This window comes from Tasmannia lanceolata, unplaced genomic scaffold (genome assembly GCF_043159265.1).
Source record: "Tasmannia lanceolata isolate RefF3 unplaced genomic scaffold, GAP_Taslan_0.1 ptg000006l, whole genome shotgun sequence".
NCBI classification, from domain to species: Eukaryota; Viridiplantae; Streptophyta; class Magnoliopsida; order Canellales; family Winteraceae; genus Tasmannia; species Tasmannia lanceolata.
Genome location: NW_027518683.1, coordinates 9,046,089 through 9,061,979, shown reverse-complemented (window position 1 = coordinate 9,061,979; position 15,891 = coordinate 9,046,089). Strand labels below are relative to the sequence as shown.

Here is a 15,891-nt window from a genome sequence, read left to right as displayed (position 1 = left end):
TCCCACCCATCTACAAGCAACCAAACAGAGCAATGCAATGGGACCCCCTGAGTTTTTTCAACAGCACCGAGTCTAGCATTTTTCAGAAATGCTAATTTGAAGGGCATCCTTGCAAAAAAAATGCCAAGGGCACCCCATTTCATCCTCATCACAATCTGCATTTAGCTGTCATAATAAATGTAGTTGGGGTGACGTGGATGCAATTGCCCCCATGCTGCTGGATTTTGGGAGGGGAAAAAGAGCAGTCATAAATACACTAGAAGAGGGTGGTCCCGGGAACAAAAAGGGGGCGAATATATCACTTTTTTCTTAATTTTCCTCCAAAACTTTAGTCCCTTATGATTATTATTGCAAGCTTCTCTCGGTATTTATTATTGCTAGCTATTTCCGTGCGTTTTCACCACATCTAATAAAACAAATCTCTCAACACATACAATTGCAAAGGATGAGCGAGAAGTAGCCTATGGAGAAGGTGGCTAGCAATTACCTATCAAAATCTTGAAAACAACCGAAGAAACAAAAATTCATTAAAAAAACAGGGTGACCCGCGGGTCGTACGGGCCGGGTGCAGGTCCAAGCTTAGTGACCCGTAAAATTTTCCGAGTCATTTTGACCCGGACCCGTGCTATATTGCCAGGTCTAGCAATATAGCACTTCCTCGAACGATGGATATGTGCATTTATACGGAGTAAAAACACTAAAATGATGCCTGTGTGTCAAGTGGACGAGATCTTAGATACGTGCATTTATACAAGGTAAAAGTCTAAAAAGATGCATGTTAGTCAAGTGGACGTGATCTACCGTGATCACATTAATAGAAAAGACACTAATAGAAAAGATGACTTTAGTCCGCTTATGAAGGATCTGAATTCAAAAGACATCTAGCTATGATAGTTGAATTCAATTCATGGGTATGCTGGCTAGAGTCATGTCCCTTTTAAGGTTCCAACATGAAAATCTAACCTTTGATTTCGTCATCATCTGCATGGCATGTGCCATTCAACATGCGAGCAGAGGGTTGCCCTGTCGTTTTGTACAAGATCAACTGTCTCAATTTTTTCAAATGGTTAGATCAACGGCCTTGCTTTCACATACATGTACCCTCGTGGGACCCCAAAACAGCACTATTTTAAGATAAAAGTTGGTATCCATACGAGTTTCCAAGAATCGACAGGACTTGCATCCGTAGGCGCTGCTTGTTTTGGATTTAGAGAACCGATTGTGATTTCAAAATTGATTGTGTTTTGGAATCAGTTTTCGACTTACAATTGGATTTTAGCTGATCGTTTTGGGAAGAGTAAAACCTTTTACATGAGACACTTAGCCGGACAATTTATATTTTTTTATTGAACAAGGATAAGTATTGTAATATTGTTTCATAGATGCCTGATGGAGTCCCAAAAAGGGTTAACAAAATGCTATTCCTAGCTGTACTTCGGCAGTGCCTCAGATCTTATGATCCTACCGTTGGGTTATTTTTGTTCCGGGATACTGAAAAGTGAAAATGGCTTCTTTCGATTGCAAGAATTTTCTGGAAAACCTTGGAAAGGAAAAATATTTCTAAAATTTTCCAATTGTTTTACACGAGCAAAAAAGATAAATTGCGCCAGCCCTTTTTTCAATTTTTAGCTATGGGAACCTTCAACTTTTTATAATCATATAATTCCCCTCTAACCGTGGAAGGAAAAAACATGTCAAAAGAACATAATTTCTGTAAAAAAAATAAAAATTCTTGCAATCCAAACCGGCCTATATTCATCAAATGCCCATTTCAGCGCTTTAAAGTTGAAAAAATATGAAAAAAATCAGAGGCATATATAGAATGCAGAAAGAACGTGTCTTAAATTATGAGAGAACAATGGATATATAGAATGCTAAATTGAAGGGCATTATTCCTAGGGCTGCAACTCGGGTCGGGCGGGTCGGGTTTTGGAGAACCCAACCCTACCCGAGAAATATCTAGGGTCGAGTTTTTTTTCCGGAAAACCCATGATTCCCAAACCCGGCCCTACCTATGATAAATCTCGGGTCGGGTCGGGTTTTTTCACGTTGACGCAATTTTTTAAGGAAAATTCTTATTTGGCAAGGCAACTTAACTCATAGAAGCAGAAATTACACTCACATTACACTTGAATCAAACAATGATGTAATTACACTCACATTACACTTGAATCAAACAATGCTGAATCAAACACTTGAATCAACTCAATTCATAGAAGCAGAAATTACACTCACATACAATAACAGTGGGTGCGTGGGTTTTCACTTTTAACTTTTAACTAACAATAGAAAAAAATGTACATACTATAACTTATGTAACTCGGGTCGGGCCCCTTCAAACCCGGCTCGACCCGAAACCCATGAAACTTGAACCCAACCCAGGCTATTTTCGGGTCGGGTCGATGCGGGTCGGGTAAAACCCGGCTAGAGTTGCAGCCCTAATTATTCCCAACAAGAAAACACAGCTGGAAGGGTGCCCCAGTGCTTGCATGCCACCTCACCTAACTGCATTTATCATTCTTTTACTTTTGTGGCAACTCCGTGCGACTGTTATTGCAAGCATGGTTTTAAATTTTGGACCGAAATTTCAGTTGAAATTTGACCCAAAAATTCTGTTTTTTTAAATTAATTTAATATTTCACAGAAATTTCGGTAATTTCGGCCGAAATTTAATATTGAATAAAATTTCAACCGGTCCGAAACCGGTACCGAAACTGAAATTTTAAACCCTGATTGCAAGTATGCCCTTCAGTTTAGCAATCCTTGGTTACTAAAAAAACTAAGAAAAATGCTAAACTGAAGGGCTCCCTTGCAAAAACCAATTACAAGGACGCCCCATTGACCATCTCATCAAAGTGCAGTTATAATGGCACGAAAAACTCTAGCATTAAATGAATAATTAATGCACTTGGTAGGATGGTCCAATGGGGGCGCCCTTGTGGGCAGGACACACTTTGGTTTAGCATGCCTGATTAGCTGAAGGGTACCCTTGCAAAAAGGGAAGTGATATATTCACCCCCTTTTCTTTCCTGGGTCACACACTTTTCTCCCCTGGGCGCCCGCCTATAGTTTATTTTATTTATGACTACTCCTTTTACACTACAAAGGGTTTATATCATTTCCTGTTATGAAAGACTTTTAAGTCCTACACTGATGGACCAACTCCTAATCACCATCGGGTCATGATCATTAAACTCCCTTTATATTTGTCTGCACTAGACATAAGATCTTAAAATGATTACATATTTTAGCCTTTCTCAGTTCCAACAAAGACATGTATGCAGCTTAAATTTAGTGAGAAACTTTAAGCCATTGATTTGATAATTCAAACATTGCCAATGAATTGTAAGCTAACTCAAGCAGACATATTTGAATATCTTTGTTCTGGGCTTTACAGTCAACAGTCTCACAGTTTCAATGAGAGTGATGGATGACTGAACTGTTTCAATGAGAGCTTTTGGGCTAATGTATGAGACATGTTTCAAATTTGAATTACAAACTAGAATTCAAAGTTCAAACAATAATAAAAACGAGAAATTAAATTTTTAAAAAAAAAAGTAGTAGCTAGTGAAGGATATGGTAGTAGTAGGCTTCAGCACCTAAAGCTTTAAATAAAGAACAAAGGTCTGAACATAAGGAGAACAAATTTGCAACCAAATTTGCAATGAAAAAACAGTACTTGGCAGAAAAAGGGCACCCCAAAAGCTCAATATATCTAGTGAAGGATATGGTAGTTAGTAGGCTTCAGCACCTAAAGCTTTAAATGAAGAACAAAGGACTGAACATGCGTAAACCAAATTTGCAATGCAAAACCAGTACTCAACAGAAAAGGGCACCACAAAAAGCTCAATGGCATTCAGTATCTAGTATTTACTTATAGGAAGTAGCAATCAAGACAACAACATATAATGTTACATCAAGAGCTGCATCATATTCCTCTCACAGTGCAGCTTCATACAGTTTCTGAAAGCATTTAAAAAAGAAGCAGCATTTTCATCTCTTCTATATTACACCCAGCAGAAACTGGAAAGGATGGGGAAAAGAAGGGAAGATCAAGGACTTACTCAGCATCTTTGGGGGGTCGTCTCCTTGACCTAGTGAAGAGTTTGGAAGGTGGAGACGGCGAGAATTCGAATGGGAGGGATGGGAGATCCTTCTCCCCTTTCAGAATCTTGACAATGTCACCAATGTCCGGTCGCAATTCGGGCATCCTCTGCAAGCACATGAGAGCCAAATTGATACACAAACTTGCTTGATCCTTGTCAAATGCACCTTTCAATCGCTCATCAACGAGCTCCAAGACGTTGCCTTTCTGAGCCAACTGCCTACACCAACTAATCAGATTGGCTTTCTCAAGCTTCATAGGTGATGCCAAAACATGTAAAGGCCTTCTACCAGACACTACCACTAGTATCAAAACGCCAAGGCTGTAAATATCGGCCTTCTCCATTAAATACCCACATCCACCATATTCAGGAGCAACATAGCAGACTGTTCCTCTCATGCTCGTCGTACTACTGAGCTCCCTGCTGAACAAATCCCCACTCCACATCTCGCTACTAACAGAACAGTTCTTCTTCTTCTTCCAGCCCTTTCTAAAGCTGAAATCCACATTCAGATCATGATCCTTATGCTCCATTTGCCCACGGCTACTAGCTGATCGAAGACGAAACCTTCTACCCAGATCGAAATGCATGATTTTGAAACCCTTCTTACAGTTCCTCTCGAGTTTCCTTATCTTGTTGCTTTTCTTGCTAATCTCCGCAAAATACTCCTCTTTCCACCACTCTTTCATCACCCTAGGCTTCTTATTACAACAATTACTAGCCTTTGATTCTTTCTTTTCGCACCTTTTCTTGTGACCTTCAAACCCTAGTTCTTCGAATTGGGCTCTATCCGTAACTTCCAATTTAACTTCATGATTTGAGTTATCCAAATCTGGTTTCTTCGCATCAGTCTTCTCCTCGTCCCAATCCGGGTTCCTTGATGGAAAGATCTGGCTTCCAATCCACTCCATAACATAATCTTTGCTACACAATTCGCCTCCCCCATCCTGTCTCCACCACCAATCCCTCCCCCATTGTTTTGAATTCTTCGCTGAATCATCAACAGATGGGGACAAAGCATTCGCATTCAACTCTTTACTGTGATCAATACTACAAGGTTCATCATCACAAGGCACAAACTTGCCCCAGTCTCCCCCACTAATATTTGTTGATACCTCCTTTCCCTTCGAATTATTCTGCTTAAATTCACCTTCATTACAAGCATAGCCATTGGAATTCAAGGAAAACTCATTCAAGTTTTTTACATTATGATCTATTCTACTGTTCTTAGAACAAGAAGCTTGAAAAGCAAGAGCAAAATCTACCTCACTACTCTCAGCTGGAGTTCCATCCGCCGGATTTGCAGAAAGATCTTGGCTTTTCCATAGATTCCCATCAAGATCTTGGCTTTTACATAGATTTTCAGAAATATCTTGACTTTTCCAAAGCTCTTGACTCCTACCCAAATCCTGACTGAACAATTCAATCCCAAAATCTCCTTCCATCTTAACCCTAGAAAGCCCAAAATCTGAAATCTTCGCTCTGTGGTCCGAACCCAACAGCACATTGCTCGGTTTTATATCCCCATGAATAACAGGCGGATCACATTCCAAATGCAGAAACTCAAGCCCTCGAGCAACATCTAAAATTATCTCAAACCTCCGATCCCAATCCAAACCTAACAACACAGCCGATCCCTCCCCAAACAGAGCCTCCTGCAGGCTCCAATTGGGCATATACTCATAAACAAGAAATATCTTCTTCTTCTCCACGCAAAACCCTAACAGCTGAACAATGAACGGAGATCGGAGCCCGCCGAGGATCTGCAATTCATTCTGGAATTCTCTCTCAGCCTGTAATGAGGACGCATCTAGTTTCTTCACGGCAACGGATTTTCCATCCCGGAGGATTCCCCGGAAAACGGTGCCGGACCCGCCTTTTCCGATCGAATAGCTGGAATCAAAGGCATTGGTGGCTGATCTAACCTCTTTGTAAGAGAATCTTTGCAAGTTGAGAGGCGCGCTTGAATCAAAAGGACTGGTTCGAGATCGATCGAGTAGAGAGAACCAGATGTATATGAGAAGGACTAAGAGGGCGATGAGGATGAGAGCTGAGGCGGAGATGGTGAGAGAGAGGAGTAGGACTTTAACTGTGGAAGGAGAGGAGTTAGGGTTTGGAGGGACAGGCCTGGAAGGCATTGGAGGGAATCTAGGGTTAGGGTTAGGGTTTCTGTTTTTGTATTACGAGGTTTGGGAAGGATGAGGAAGAAGAGATAGGGAGGAGACAAGGGAAAGGTGGAGATTCTCATTTGATTGAAAGATAGGAGGAGAGTGAGAGAGAAAAAAAGAAAAAAGGTGGATTCTACAGTTGGAAAATCGAACTGTAATTATTCTAATCAAAGATGAGATTTATCTAAAGAGAATGAGGTCCCAAAGGCCAAAGCAAGATGCTTTTGACTAAAGCAAAGCCGCAGAGAGAGAGGCTAGAGGATAAATTCACCCCCTTGAACGTTTTTCATTACCTTTGAAAGTTAACGGATGACGTTAAAGGAGAATTTTATTTGAAACTGCTTGCGACGTTTTCCCTTGCTTGGGACACGTGTTGGGAAAAAGAGAAGATCCAAGTGATCCCAACCGTTGATGTATACTACACTTTCGTGTGAGGCAGAGAAGAAAGTTAAAGTGACTGGATAAAGCAATACTACAGACTTTAGTAGAGTCAGAGTTGCTGAGTTGACGTGCTTTTATTATGACTAAATTGTATGAGGTGAAATTGAAGAGTATTAAAACATATTCTAGTGACCATTGCAGAAGGCATTTCGCGGACGGTCCGCTCCATGAATAGTGAGCCATGTGGCTACTCTCTCACGCAGCAACCAGACAATCCTCGAAATGCCTTCTGCGACGGTCCCTAGAAAAACCCTATTTTAATAATTGCACAAATTCAGGTATGTGGAATTGCCAGTGGCCTAATATTGTGGTGATTAGAATGACAATTAAAATCAGGGAAATGATATATTAGCCCCTTTATTTACTCTGGACAGCCCCCCCTCATGTGTCAAAGTGGAAGAGTAGCCATAAATATACTAGAGAGGGCTGTCCCAGGCAAAAAAAGGGAGCGCCTTAAAGTTATGTGATTTTTGCCAATTAGTTCATCCCTTGCAAAATTATTTCTAAATTGTTAATAAGAAATGGGCAGTGATAAATCGACTCCCCAAATTGAGGAGAGAGAAAGACACATGGGAGTCGATTTATCAGTTTGGGGAGTCTATTTATCACTCCCCTAAGAAATTCATATATGCCAATTAGTCCCTGCTTTTGGAATCTAATTGCCATATCATAAAAAAATAAAAACGGGAGTTACTTTCTTCTTTTACTTTTTTTTTGTAAATGTCAAAATTACTGTCTACCTTTTCTCTCACACAACCACTGCACACACTCTCCTCCACTGCTAGCAACCATGGTTTAAAATTTCGACTGAAATCCGAAATTTCGGATTTCGGTGGAGACCGACACCGAAACCACACAAAAATGAAATGGTCATTTATTTCGGCCGAAATTTTGGTTTTTCCGAAATTTGACCTAAAAAATCTGTTTTTTTTAATTAATTTAATATTTCACCAAAATTAAATATTGAATAAAATATTGGTTTCGATTTGTGTACTAGATTTCGACCGAAATCTCGAAATTTCAAGGTCCGAAACCGGTACTGAAACCGAAATTTTAAACCTTTTTTTTTTTTTTTTTTTGATGGGCGAAATTTTAAACCTTGCTAGCAACACAATGGTTTAGGGTAAGTGATATCTTCGACCCCCTTTTCTTCCATGTGCCACCCCCTTTATTGTGTTTATGACTGCTCATTTTACACTAAAAAAAGGGCAGCCCACGAAAGAAACGGGGATGAATATATCATTTTACTTATTGCGTAGTATAAGACCCATGAGTTTTATATGGTGTATGTGCATGTAGATCTAGTAGCAGAATAAACCGTGCCGCGCCTCAACATACGGACATGCTAAAGCCAGCCTTTACCCGTGCAAGGCTCTAAAGGCCCTACATACCAACACTTCTTGATGCTTCATATGTGCTCACTATCTCTAAGCTGTTCAACATTCTATTTAGCTAAGATGTTGACTTGTTGACTCTTTCCCTGGTAAGCCTAGCAGGTGTGGGGCGGAACCTTGTGATTTGCTTGTGGAGGGGGTACTGCCCTTGATATTTGATCCAACAACAACGCACTTTTTAAGGTACTGTTGTTGGATCAAATATCAAGGGTGGTACTTTTGAGTTTTGTTGTAATGCCTACACTAATCTACATGCGCATTCGCCATATAAAAGCTCTATGGCCCATTTGCCCATTCTATTTTTAAAAAAAATATGTGGGATATAATACAATGTATATTTTTTTAATAAGCAATTGTGCTCAATTTGTCCAGAGATCCAAACTGTTCATTTGCTAGGCCAACGTAAATCGGCCTTGCCCCAAAATAAACATCCCTATAGGATGATCCTAACCTTTTGATCCATAGAGAATTATATATGGCGCCATTCTTTCGATCCGTAGAGAATTATATATGGCACCCTTCGTCTACAAGTCGGAGGGTAAGGATCATCCCATGAAGTTGATTTCTAGAGAAAAATGAAATCTTTGTACGGGGGTTTTGTAGAGAAAAAAGGCCTTCTCATTTCATGAAATCTTTGTACGGGGGTTTTGTAGAGAAAAATGAATAAAATTTTCAAAAGAATTTTCTGTGAATTAAAGAATCAACTACAAAAATGTATCAAAGTGTACAATTCCCAAGTGATAGAATTAAACAAAGCATGGAAATAAGAATAACATAGAGTAAATCATACATTGAACACCTCAAAGTGTGCAATTCCCAAGTGATAGAATTAAACAAAGCATGGAAATAAGAATAAAATAGAGTAAATCATACATTGAACACCAATGATTTTTGTGGAAAACCCTCAAACGAAAAAGAAAATACCGAGGGGTGAATCCGACAAAAACCTCCGCTAATTAAAATGAGTAATACAGTGTTTCTCTCAAGTATTTGCCCGAAACAAGAAAAAATGAAAGAAATTTGAGGGTCACGTGGGTCCTGCCTTCTTAGCAACAACAAACCCCAATCTCGGTAAAATTCTGCCTCCATCAAGAGGATACAAACAATGGAGAAAAATTTTCGAAGAAGAATGCTAAAAAAAGGCAATAAGTTTTGATCCCAAAAACAAAACCACAAAGAACACAAACCCACTCTTATTTTTTTCCTTCACATTCTCTGTACTTCTCTTTTTCCAAGCTATTTGTAATCTTTTTTCAGTTTGCAGTTTTAAAAGCTTTAACAAGTGGTCATGTGACCACTTAAGTCGTCCATGTCCACCCCGTTGAAGTAAAAAAGATTAAATAACGTACCATCTCCAACAGCTTAAGCTTATGGAGTGGATGGTTGTTTCACACATCCCACTTTTAAGTGGGGAATTTCCACGAGGCGTGGATCCGATACATACACACAAACAATTAATAGCATTTGAAACTAAGGTTCGATCATCCCCCTAGTATAATTTTGTAATTTTTGCTGTCTCTTTTCTTCTTCTTTTTTGTATCTTCTTTCTTATTTTTGTTCTCTGGGTTGTCCGTTCTCGGGTGCTCCCTTTTCATTTAATACAAATTGCTATCTCAAAAAAAAAGGAAAAAAAAAAAAGAAAGAGAAAAGCATTTGAAACTAAGGAAACTTTGACTCATATTTTTCGAAAGGGTGAGCTCGCCGGCCTTGTTTTAATTTTACTCAATTGGCTGCTGAGAGATCTCTTTGGGTATCGTAATAGCCTTTAAAACATGTAAAACTAAGATAAGTTTGCGACTGTGGCCTTATTTTTCAATAAGTATTGTTACGGAATACACTATAGGATGATCCAAACCGTGTTGAGAGTCATCACCGACTCCAACATGTGCCGGAGGGGCCGGGCCGGCACGGCATGTGTGCAAGGCGGGCCCACACATGGGTAAATCCTAGTGTGACTGGGACTTGGGAATATTAGGTAGTTAATTAGGAGTTTAGTTTCTAAATTAGAAAAGTGAAGACAGTGAGAGTAGACAAAAACGTGAATGGAAAAACGTTGTTTTACATACAGAGAGAGCGTGAAGTCTCTATTGTTGAAGCTCTGAGTATAATTCAATAGATAAAATTTACTCTCTCTCTCTCCATCCATCTCTTTTGTCCTTTATTATTTGTGGATATTACTTCTTGCTTTGTTTGTGATTTGTGTGAACAAGTGTATCAAAGCTTGGTTAATTTTTTTGATCTCTTGATTTTCTACAAACCGTCCATGTGATGAGCTAACGTAAATAGGTTGTGCCCAAAAGATCATTTTCCATAGGATGATCCTAGCCCTCCGATCTATTGGTGAACTCGTATAGATCCGAGGGCTAGGATCATCCTATGGAAAATGATCTTTTGGGCACAACCTATTTATGTTATGGCCCATCACATGGACGGTTTGGATCATCCTATAGTGTATTCCGTAACCGTACTTTTTGAAAAATAAGGGAGTATAACGCTTACACCGTATAAAATCTCGTGTAGATAGAGCCTCTACCTTCAATCTCGTCTTTTAGTTCGCGCAGTTATAAAACTTTCCTCTCTTGAATACAAGAAAATCATTCGCTCGCCTCTCTCGACCCACTATTCTCTCCCTCTATCTGCCAGAAAACAAGAATAGACCGAAAAAAAAATGAAACAAAAAGAAAGATTATGGAAAACTATGAGATTATCAAGAAGGTATTAGAGTCTTAAACAAAGGAGAAGCTCATGGATTTTATTGGTGAAGGAGCACATTCCAAGGTATCTGTGGACCGCACTCTTGGACAGAGCTCTGAACTTTGTGGGAGGGATGGGCTCAGAAAAGAGCTACGAAGAACTCCTCACCACTTTCTTATATGGAAAGATAGAGCATTGTACGGTCAAGACGGATTCTGCCACGGTAAAATGCTATGAGTTTATCTTGTACAAAAATCATCCTAGTGCGATGAGGCTCTGGAACAACCTCAGAAGAAGTGAACAAACATCTGTCTGAGGCTAGCGTCCATCGCGGTGCCTCTTCCTACCCAAAAAAACCTAGAACTTTTATCACAAGATTCCCGTACGTCCTCCAGATACTGACATGGAGATCGTACACATGCCACAAACGGATGTGAAGGCCAATCTAGAAAATCAAGGAGATGCTTCTGCATCATACCATCCATGCCCAACGACAAAGAATACATATTATCGGGCATTAATATTGTATTATTGGTGTAATTTTGGGCTCTAAGGAATCCAAACCAAGCCATTTGTAATGGACAATTCAGATCAACTTGAGTGGAACTCACTATGCCTTAGACTATGGGGGAACTAGAGAGGAAAAATATACTATAGAGGATTATATATATACTCACAAAAAAAAAAGAGGCTTGTATACATTGTGGATTGACATGTTTTTGGTGTTTAATTAGTTGTTGGAGTTGGATTCCAACTCAAGCACTAACACATACAAATTTTCGGTTTGGCTATGGCCCCTCTTTAATAATCCATATGTGGGTTACTAGAGATGATAGATGTCAAATTTCTATATTTTCAACTTTCAAATAAAATTTGAAAAAAAAAAAAAACTCAATCATGTCGTGTGTCGTAAATAGATAAAGTAGAAAAAAAATAAAAATATCTAAGTCTATGCACCAAATACAAAGAAAAATGACCTTTTACAGTTTGCAATTTCCTATGCAAGTAGCAAATCTAGATAGCTTTCAAATTGACTTCAATTCCACAAGATAAATAGATTCTAATGGGACATTTATATAATTTTCACTTTGCATCCTATACAATTTTGAATAATCAGCTTCTGGCTTACCATCCATATATATATATATATATATATATATATATATGAGGAAAGTGAAGCTACACCGCCGGTGTAGCTAACTTAGCTACACCGCCGGCTTAAAATAAAATGGGCCCACATTGTTTTGGTGATCCAAAGAATTCATTCGATTGGCCCTCATATAGATAGGGTGTCCACCAAAAATCAGCTACATAGGATCATCCCAACCCTACGATTTGTGGAGGCAAAAATGAACGTGTAAAAACCTTCACAAATTTGTCCATTTTTGCCTCCACAGTTTGAAGGGTTGGGATCATCCTATGGAGCTGATTTTTGGTGGGCACCCTATCTATGTGAGGGCCAATCAAATGAATGGTTTGGATCACCAAAACAATGTGGGCCCATTGTATTTTAAGCCGGCGGTGTAGCTTCACTTTCCTCTATATATATATATATATATATATATATATAGAGGAAAGTGTTAGTGAGCTTAAGCGCCCCAATCACATGGGTCCCACACTTTCTGTGGTGATCCAAACCATTCATTTCCAAGGCCCTATCATAGATAGGGTGTGTACCAAAAATCAGCTCCATAGGATCATCCTAACCCCTCTATTTGTGGAGGACAAATATGGGCAGATTTGTGGACAAATAATGTCTGTTCATTTTGACCTCCACAAATGGATGTGTTAAGATGATCCTATGGAGCTGATTTTTGGTACACACCCCATCTATGTAAGTGCCTTTCAAATGAATGCTTTAGATCATCCTAACAAAGTAAGCCCCAATGTGATTGGGCGCTTAAGCTCACCAACACTTTCCTCTCTCTCTCTCTCTCTATATATATATATATATGTATATATATACATATATATATATACATATACATATATATATATATATATATATATATATATATATGAGGAAAAGGATTGTGAGCTTGAGCGTTGGATCCTTATGGTGCGCTTGAGCTCTCAAACCAATGAGGCCCACATTGTTAGGATGATCCAAAGCATTCATTATAAAGGGCCTTACATAGATAGGGTGTGTACTGTCCATTTTGACTTGCACAAATGGATGGGTTAGGATGATTCAATGGAGCTGATTTTTGGTACACACTCTATCTATGATAGGGCCTTGCAAATGAATGGTTTGGATCCTCACAGAAATTGTGGGACCCATGTGATTGGTGCACTCAAGCGCACCATTTGATGTTAGAGCTCAAGCGCACGAAAATATTCCTCTATATATATATATGTCAATTATTGACAAGTGATGGCGCCTTTAAACGATTAACACATCAGAACATTGAAAATTAGAAGATTATCTTTCCTAATATAGAGATCCAAGCAGATATTAAAGGAAAAGAAAGAAAGCTTATAAACTTTAATTTCAAATGGTTTTATGCTCCTTCTAAATTTGAGATCCAATTACTTAATCTCATTTTGTGCGAAGAAGAAGAGAGTTCAGTTTTTACTTCTAAAAAGGTTATGTATTTAGATAATGAGAAATGTCTTTAGCCCAAATCAATCATTAGTTTGATATATTTATAGAGGAAGCAAAAAAAAAAAAAAAACGTCTAGTAGAGTTAGCTATATATACAAGAAGCAAAGAGAACTAACTCCAAGATCACTAAAACAAATTACGAATGAAGTCCACCTAAAATTTTAAGTAATTATTAACATAATATGAAATCAATTTTAATATTTTGAACAAACTATTGAAAGCAAGAAACAACACCTAAAAGGTTGCAGGGGCAACTAACCATTAAAAAGAAGACTAAGAAGAAGAAGAAGAAGAAGAAGAAGAAGAAGAGAGAGAGAGAGAGAGAGAGAGAGAGAGAGAGAGAGAGAGAGAGAGAGAGAGAGAGAGAGAGAGAGAGAGAGTTCATTTTTTACTTCTAAAAAGGTGATGTAGCCCAAATCAATCATTAGTTTGATATATTTATAGAGGAAGAAAAAAAAAGTCCAAAAGAGTTACCTATATATACAAGAAGCCAAGAGAACAAACTCTACGAGTACTAAAACGAATTACGTATGAAATCCACCTAAAATTTTAAGTAATTATTAACATAATATGAAATCAATTTTAATATTTTGAACAAACTATTTAGAGGAAGAAACAACAGGTGAAAGGTTGCATGGACTACTAACCATTAAAAAGAAGACTACAAAATTTAGTTTCCCCCAATTTCTCATTGCTGGGAATCTATCTATTGAGTTTCCTCCATTTTTAATACGTCTATCACCAAAGAATATAAAAAACTCCAACATCTTTCTCGTCCCATGCACCAAATAATACTCCAAAGAGGATATCAACTTTTTATTTGTAGCTGACTTGGCAAACCTAACATGCATATGATATGATATTCTTCAAGGCATGTGGACTATATGGATGTGATTATCTCCTTCATATACGAAGAATGAAATTGTTGCTTCCATACTATTGGGAGGATTGGCTCACCATATTATTATTGGACAACTAGATTAGAAGAGGATGAGGCACATTGCCCTTAAAGAATATCATAACATTGGAATGGATGCAAATTAGAAGAGGACAAGGCACATTGCACTTGGAGAATATCATAATTTTGGAATGGGTGCTACATTTTCACCGTTCATGTGAAAAAGAAGTTTCGTCCATACACTCCACATGAAGTGGAGAATATCACGTTATGTCTGTGAAAACAACTACCAATATCCGGTTTTATTTGTGCACGTGATTAGAGAAGTGTTGTCTCTCTTTCATTCTTCTGTTGGCATGGATAAGGTCTACAGGCTAGAAATGAAGGAAATGAAACCATATTTTTAGCAATACTACAGACTTTGGTGGGGTCATAGTTGATTTGCATTTACCCCTAAATTTTAAACGGAGAAATTATACAGTTAACGGAAGTGTAAACACGTACCCCATCAGCTTAAAAACAGAGGCTGATGATATCTGCACTACCATATTTTAATAATTGCACAAACTCAGCTTCTCTTTTCTTGTTTAAACAGCTGTCAATGGTTATTATAGTTCCCGAAAAGCCCCCAGAAGACAATTAAAAAAGAAAAGACGAGCCGAGTTTGGGCAGGTATTTATCAGCTGTATAGAATTTACATCTATAAGCTATTTGATAGGAGAACTTTTATATAATGAAAGGCCTTGTGAACATGTACTCATGATCCCATCCTTGATATTTGATCCAACAAATATTTGATCCAACAGCAGCTCCTTGTTGGATCAAATATCAAGGGTGATACCTTTGTCGTACTACCTTTACTTGCCCATAAGGCCTCTCTAATCATATAATTTCTCATTTAACAGCTATAGAGAAATTTGCGTGTAAGTTATTTAAAAGCTTTAGATTTATAAGGTATTAATAGTTAAAGAAGACTTTAGGTTTATAAGGTTTAGAATAAGCTAGGGGCTACCCAAATTTCCTTAATTTATATAGCCTCCTCACCCCTGCACCTTCATGGGCGGGTGCGGGGGTGACGAGGCTGTCATGTATTAGAGAATATGTAATGACAAATCTAATAGGATTATTTTTTATAATGTAAACCGTCAACCGACTAAGGCCATGTTCATTTTGAATTTTGAGAATCAATCTTGAGTCTTTTTTTGATGGACAAGTTGGGGTCAGGCATGACCCCTTCCAGAATTTAATGAAGAAAAATATTACAATATGAGTGTAGAGAACTCCACCAGAGTCATTTCGCACAATATCTAAGAGAGCGGATGGAATAGATACCAGATCAATATCCATCCCTTTACACGGACAATCAATCTTAGACAAAAAACCAGTAGCTCCGTTTGCTTCTCTCCACGTGTGGGATGCTTTTCAGCATGGGCACCCAAATTCCAGTCCGAAACTTTACTAGACTAACAATTAAATTATATTTTGTGTCCAATAATCAGTTTTGGCCTCAAAATCTGTTCTTAAAATCCAAAAGGAACATGGCCTAAGAAAAACCGTCTACCAATTGTTTAATATATAGAGTCCC

General features: G+C 38.3%; 1 protein-coding gene across 1 annotated transcript; it reads right to left on the bottom strand.

Moving 5' to 3' along the window:
• Positions 1-3,842: 3,842 nt before the first annotated feature.
• Positions 3,843-6,425, bottom strand: LOC143879570 (putative receptor-like protein kinase At1g80870). The gene has a single exon (XM_077382022.1). It carries the CDS (start codon positions 6,242-6,244, stop codon positions 4,061-4,063), a length of 2,184 nt encoding a protein of 727 aa, XP_077238137.1. The 5' UTR covers positions 6,245-6,425; the 3' UTR covers positions 3,843-4,060.
• Between the last annotated feature and the right edge of the window lie 9,466 nt (positions 6,426-15,891).

Excerpts from the sequence above, each read along its gene's own strand:
- LOC143879570 (XM_077382022.1), bottom strand. The coding sequence starts at position 6,244 with ATGCCTTCCAGGCCTGTCCCTCCAAACCCTAACTCCTCTCCTTCCACA.